At 43.4% G+C, this 6659-nt stretch overlaps 1 protein-coding gene across 1 annotated transcript; it reads right to left on the bottom strand.

Moving 5' to 3' along the window:
* Positions 1-2112: 2112 nt before the first annotated feature.
* On the bottom strand, positions 2113-6160 carry LZTS1 (leucine zipper tumor suppressor 1). Its single transcript, XM_066590049.1, has 3 exons — positions 5795-6160; positions 4961-5584; positions 2113-2619 (listed from the first exon to the last, which is right to left on the bottom strand). The coding sequence occupies exons 1-3, from the start codon at positions 6158-6160 to the stop codon at positions 2113-2115; spliced, it is 1497 nt and encodes a 498-aa protein (XP_066446146.1).
* Positions 6161-6659: the final 499 nt, after the last annotated feature.

Here is a 6659-nt window from a genome sequence, read left to right as displayed (position 1 = left end):
CCTCTTCAGACTGGCAAGTAGACTTTTGCTGCTGGTGCACTCCAATGCTTATAGTAAATAAATAAATAAAAAATATTGTTATTAGTATAGCGCCAACTTATTCTGCAGTGCTTTCAGGTTATTTATTTATTACCCCCCAGCAAGCCGGGTACTCATTTTACAGACCTTGGAAGGATGGAAGGCTGAGTCAACCCTGAGCCGGCTACCTGAACCAAGCAGGGATTGATCTCGAAACCTTCAGGTCATGAGCAAGAGCTTAGAACTGCATTTCTGCTGCCTTAACATTCTGCACCCTACCCACCAAGCTGGGCACTCATTTTACAGACCTTGGGAGGATGGAAGGCTGAGTCAACCCTGAGCCGGCTTCCTGAACCATGCAGGGATTGATCTCGAAACCTTCAGGTCATGAGCAAGAGGTTAGAACTGCATTTCTGCTGCCTTAACATTCTGCACCCTACTTCACTATGGTGGGTTTTTCAATTGTACAACATCTATTCTATGACTACATGGACATCGACCTGGACTTCACTTTTAGCCACAGTATGTAGTTGTAGATGGTCAGTTCTTTGGAAAAAACTTTTAGATTCTACAAGGGTAACTTCAGCGAGGAACCTAGCAATGTGGGTTTCCTTTCATTTGTATAGCTTGAGAAGTCTGACAGAAAGTAACTACGGTATAAAATATGGTAGGACATGCAATGATTAAGTAAAAAATATAATGCTTTAATAGTCCACCCTGAGGCCCATCTCTACAAGAAATTGCTGGCAATACAATACTTAATTGAAAAAGAAAAACCAAAAACTACTATCAATGGTGACCAACGAAAGGAGATACATAACACTATATGTCATCATAATACAGCAGCACGTCATCTCGGAGATTTCTTTATTTAAATTATGTAAACATCAAATTTGAGATTTTGTCACCCAGTAAGCAGCTTCCAGGCTGCACTAGACACAAAGTAATATGGCTTCCCCCAACCCAGGTATCGTGACCCTATCCCACCCCAAAAGGGGGTTGGTGGGATATCCCCACCACCCATACATTCACAAAGGCTTAGCATCACAATTCCCTCAAAGTGCATCTCTTTATGGCATGTGTAGACTTCATCTGATTGTCTGGCCTCCAAATGACCAGAAGTGCATTGTTCGGCTTGACCAGCTTAATGAAATTATCTATTAACTCTGATTTGCGTCTTATATTGCGACAGCAATGTTCCACTAGTCCTGCTTTAGGAGTCCTGCATTGATAAGTGCCAACATATACAAATGCTCAACATAGTACTGATGTTTGTTGTTCCACCGTCCTCCAGAATTTTGTCCAGGATGCCAATCCTCTTCCAGAGACCGGCACAGTGTTTTTCCAGTGTTTTAGCACCACTTTCCTTCGGAGGTCAATGGTCAATGTTCAATATCGCTTTCTTCTTCATGCAGAGGACTCTTCTAGTGGTTTTTCCATTGCTGGTCACCTACATAGGATTATGGCATTTCATCAGCTTCTCTTATAGTGTCTATTCTTCCTCATTCCACCAGTGTACAGAACACACGTAGATTGCGTGCGGCACAAACTCCACAACACATGGACCGTCTCTGTTATTGTGGTAATTTGCACAGAAATAATCAAGGAACAAAGAGAACCATTAGGGTGTTATAAGAAGGGTTCTTTATAAACACAAAATATACTGTGTGAGCGCATATGGCAACGTACAACCACACTGTACAATGCACACACAACGGATTCATTCGCCCATTCGTATTCAGACTCAAACTACCAAAACATGTTCCTACATGGTCTTCGGACTCGTATTTGCTTTCACAAACCATGTTCTTATTTCTAAGCATTCTCTTATCGTTAATACAAATGCTCAGAAGCGAAACAAGGGGTTCCTTCACCTAGCTGCCCTAAGCCCTGTATTTAAATCTCCCGGCCAAGGTAGTGTGGCTACCACTTAGGAAACACGCTATGCCAACCATCCCCTAGCTACGCTCCTTCATACTTTACAGTGTACGGATTGACTTTAGGTACCTCATAACCAGTTCTCTTTTTGCATACACCTATTGACAAAGCACTCTCACACGGACTCATATCTGTTCTCTCACACCATTACTCTAATCATATCTCTGTGGCTAATATGTCCTGGAAGGAGAGCTCCATATCGGGAAGGGACATGATGGGCCCATCATCCAGGTCCTCTCCACTCAAGGCCCGCAGCCTTTGCTCTAGGGCCTGACATCGTTGGCACATATGAAGGTAGTTTTGCTGCAGCTGGCGCTGATAACGGATGACCTTCTCCTTTTCATCTCGCCATGTCTTTCTCTCTCTCTGGAAGACATCCGTCATCTGCTCGTTGTTCTGTCTCTCTGCCTCAAGCTCTGTGCGGAGTGTCTCCATCTCAGCCTCCGATGATGCCGTCTCTTCTCTCTCTTCCCTTTCGACTTCTGCTACACGTAGTCTTTCCTCTGCTTCTCTCGCCCGCTGTTCCTGGGCCTCCGCTCGTCCTTTAGTCTCCCGCAGTTGAGCTTTCAAACTAAGAATTTCACTGGCTCGAAGGGAAGAGTCCTCTTGAGTATCCCGTAGCTGTTGGCGGAGCGATGCAATTTCGGATGATTTCTGGCATACCTGCAGAAAGTAGTGGGACAATTAGATAAAAGAAACTTTATTTTTCAACATCAAGTTGGTCAACATTCCTCAACTTATTTTATTCTCAAGAAAATTGTTTCAAGGACATTGTCTCAACTTTTCACAATCTGAATCTGCATAAGTTGCTAAGGGGTTGTCTACTTTGGATCATGTTTTGTTAGGAGGGTCCCCTGAAAATAGCTAATTAGGGGTAATATACAGTGGGCATCACCAGCGATCAGCTGTAATCTATGGGAGAGACTGACAACAAGTGTTCAGTTACCATACATTGCCCCCACAGGGAAAATTAGGCATTACATGGTACTTCGATAGAGCTCACATGATATTGGTTGGGTGACATTAAGCTGGGAGTAGTAAAATATAGGTAACACTGTTCACACTAAGTTTGTAGTCTAGCTTTGGCTTATATGCCAGGGAAATCTCTCTTCATAGGCATATGCAACTTTATGCCATACATAGTTGACTTAATGTTGGGAGTCATTGGGTGACCTATGCAACTGCATACATGGCCCAATGATTCCCAACAGCATGTCAACTGCACTTTTCAATAAAGCATACTACTGAAATATATAGTACGCTAAAAGAACAATCTTGGGGCCTATAAGAAGCTAAGGGCAATAAATGTACACGGAACAACAGTGGTGAAAGCATTTCCTTAACTGAAGATGGCTTTCTAGAGGAAGTATCAGAAGTCTAAAATTATATCACTAAGCAAATTAACTCCGTTTTATAAATTAATCTACTTATGTTACTCATAGCTGGCCTTTAGGGTGAGCAAAAAGTACAGGCATATCACCTGTCTTTACTGAAGGGGGCACCACTGGTCCTGATGGCCTGGGTATCCATAGTTTGCACTGCACTATACCATACTTGGTGCTCAAACCTATGGAAAAGCAGCTTCTCAGGATACAGCAAAAGTCTCTAGTTTATTGATTGGGCATTATACACTGAACAATCATTGCATTAGGAACATCTACTCAATAACAGATTGGGCCACCTTTGTGGCAATTACGGCTTTCAGACAACAAAGATTCCACAAGGTGGTGAACATCCTCCATACTCAACTGGACCCTTGCCCACTGCAGCAGCTCTGTCAGTCAGTGCACATTTTGGGGATAAGTGGGAGCAGATCTCACTGCCCTTTCCAGCATATCCCAAACATGTTCAATAGTTGGGAGCCAAGGAAGTGTGGATAATTCATTGTTGTATTCCTCCAATGACTGCCTAGTGATCCGAGCTCAATGACATGGGGTGTTGCCCTGTTGAAAGAGGGCACTGTGGTTGGAGAAGACCTTCTAAAGGTATGGGAGCAGATGGTTAACTAATAGGTTTCTGTAGTGTTCACCATTGAAGGATTGTGGTGTGATGACCAATGATCCTAGACCATGCCAGGAAAACACTCCCCAGACCATGACCCCACTGCCACCAGCCTGTTGAACCCCAATAGTGCACCCATGGAGTACGGCTTCATGCTGTTTGCATCAGATGCAGACCAGGTCATTCATATGGTTCAGCAGGTAAAAAGACTCGTCACTCCAGACGACCTTTTTTAGTGATGACGTTGGGTCATCAGGGTCACCCTTATCAGTCTTCAGCTATTGAATCTTAGTCAGCACAATGTACACCACATAGTCATTGTGGAAATTTGTCAGAACTCCCTGCTGTTGTACTGCTGGGTCACTTGGTCCATTGTGGCATGACATTGCTGAGATACGAGACATGTTGCTCTGCTCTGGGATCAACCACATGTGACCTGCCACTGTGCGATCTTCTGTCAGATGTCTGTCCATGGTTCAACTAATCTTGGTACAGTCTTGATATCTTGGTTTGGGAACAGCCAACAAGTGTGACTGTTTCAGAAATACTGGCAACACACTCTGGGCACCAACAATCTACCACATTTACCCATGATTGCCAAATGTTGTCTTCTACTGTGCAGAGGAAAGGTCGGCACATTACCTGAGAATAGATCATGAAGTGGCTGTCACATAATACTGTGTTACAAGATGTCACATACCAGCTGTTCCTAATGCAGTGATTGTTCAGTGTATGGTACTTAAAGCCTTTGAAACCCCCTGGAGAAATATTCCTTGGACTAGGTCATTGACTTCCAACTTAACACAACCTTTACCCTATTTTGTCCATTCACCCAGTTATATAATGATAAGATTCCGAATGCTGAGCAGCTATCTTTGGATATTCCAGAATTAAGATACAGATCAAGGAAAAAAAAGTACCCACATTCTCCTCCTCCATTTGTACACTTCCTTATAATACCCTACTATCCTTTCTTTCCTCAAAAAAATCTTTATAGTCTTACCTCCCACTGTGTTTCATCCATTGATGGACTAATGGAGAGCTTCTTCTCCTTTTCATATGCTCGGACCTTGCTTTCTAAACACTCGCGTTCCTGTGTCACTTGAATCTGTAACTTGTGCTGGCCTCTCTGACCTCTTTGAGAACTTTGCCTGGACCTTGAAGGACCTCTATGACCGTCATCTGTGTTATCACCGGGTTCTGATCTTGCCAGGTCATCACAAGATGGAGGAGACCTTAAACCTGACTTGGTGGGCACACTGAGAATTTTATTAGCGTTCCCACCATCTGACAAAGACATTGCTCTGAGGCTCAACATGTTGCTTCGGGAACTCTGTGTGATATTATGGGCACTTCCTCCAAAACGACCTGTTGGCATTAGTAATGCATCCAGTTGGCATACTGTTCCTAGCTTGCTGGGATGTGTTGGAAGGCTAGACATGGAGTTTCTACCGGATTCTGACATACCACCTATGCAGTGCCCACCCCGACTTTCTGCCTCTCGTAAACGATCAGGCCGGTAGTACAGAGAAAGTTGAGGCCCACTTTCTGCGGCTGGATAACATGTCACCGCTGAGTTTCGTCGCATTCCAGGCTTAAGAGGTGATGGGCGCAGGGCATTCATTTCCTGGAAAAAAAATTTAATTATTAGATGCAGTTATTAGATGCCTTTTGTAATTGCGTCATAATTAAACCTAATTTATCATTATATTCCACAATTCTTCCATAAAAAGAAGTCTTTTTAGCTTGTAATTCTAGTTGTATCCATAGCCCAATACAGTGACATTTATGTAAAACCCTCTACGAATAAAATATCTGTACATATAAATGTTCTTACCAATTCTAGCCGATTGGGAAAGTGGAGCAGGGTGGGTTGGTTACATGGTTTGCTTGTTGGAACAGGATATTCCTGGACGGGTTGACTTTCTGGCTCTGTATTGGTCACTCGCTCATGATAATCCTGCCTTGGACCCACATGTTGTTTCTGGCTTACTTTAATATAGAAGAAGTCTTCACTCCGACCCATCTTAGATCCCCCTCCTTTGGCATGTCCTGATTCCTGGGAAAAACCAAATCGGAGGATCCCATCTGAACATCGACTTAGTTTCTTGAGGTGGGGTGGTTTTCTTCCACGATGCTGAGAACCCCTTCCTTGCTTGCTGTTGAAGCCATGCCCAGAGAGTAGGCTACCAACGCTGCCCATCGTGCCTCCAATAGGGACAGATAAGGGGGCCAGTTATGCAAGGCGCAGGAGAGGAAATTGATGGGACAAAGGTCATATCCCAGGGTCACCCATCTTTTGATATAAGTAATCTAAGGGGCAAAAGAATAAGTAATTAAAGACAGCATTATACAGTGACTAAGCTTTGTGTGCAATGTCCTTTTGGACTTGAGTTTGGACTAACCTACCACAGTGTTAGAGGATCATCCAGTGGGCACAGGCTGTGACACAATAATGGACCCAAGGGTCCAGTAGAAGACGACCCCATTTAGAGTTGACTTTGAAGTCAATACTTGCCCCTAGGGTCTATTTCTAATGGATTGGTTACTAATAACCTATAAGACCTTACAGATGATAGATGTATTTAGAATGATAACAGCAAGGAGGAGTTCTACCATATGAATAATCTTATAAGCACCGGTGGTACTGGAAGCTCTCTTTTACGTACATATGTTAATTTTCAGGATAAATAGGAATGGTA

Source organism: Eleutherodactylus coqui, chromosome 2 (genome assembly GCF_035609145.1).
Source record: "Eleutherodactylus coqui strain aEleCoq1 chromosome 2, aEleCoq1.hap1, whole genome shotgun sequence".
Taxonomy (NCBI): Eukaryota; Metazoa; Chordata; class Amphibia; order Anura; family Eleutherodactylidae; genus Eleutherodactylus; species Eleutherodactylus coqui.
This window is presented reverse-complemented; position numbering and strand designations above follow the sequence as displayed.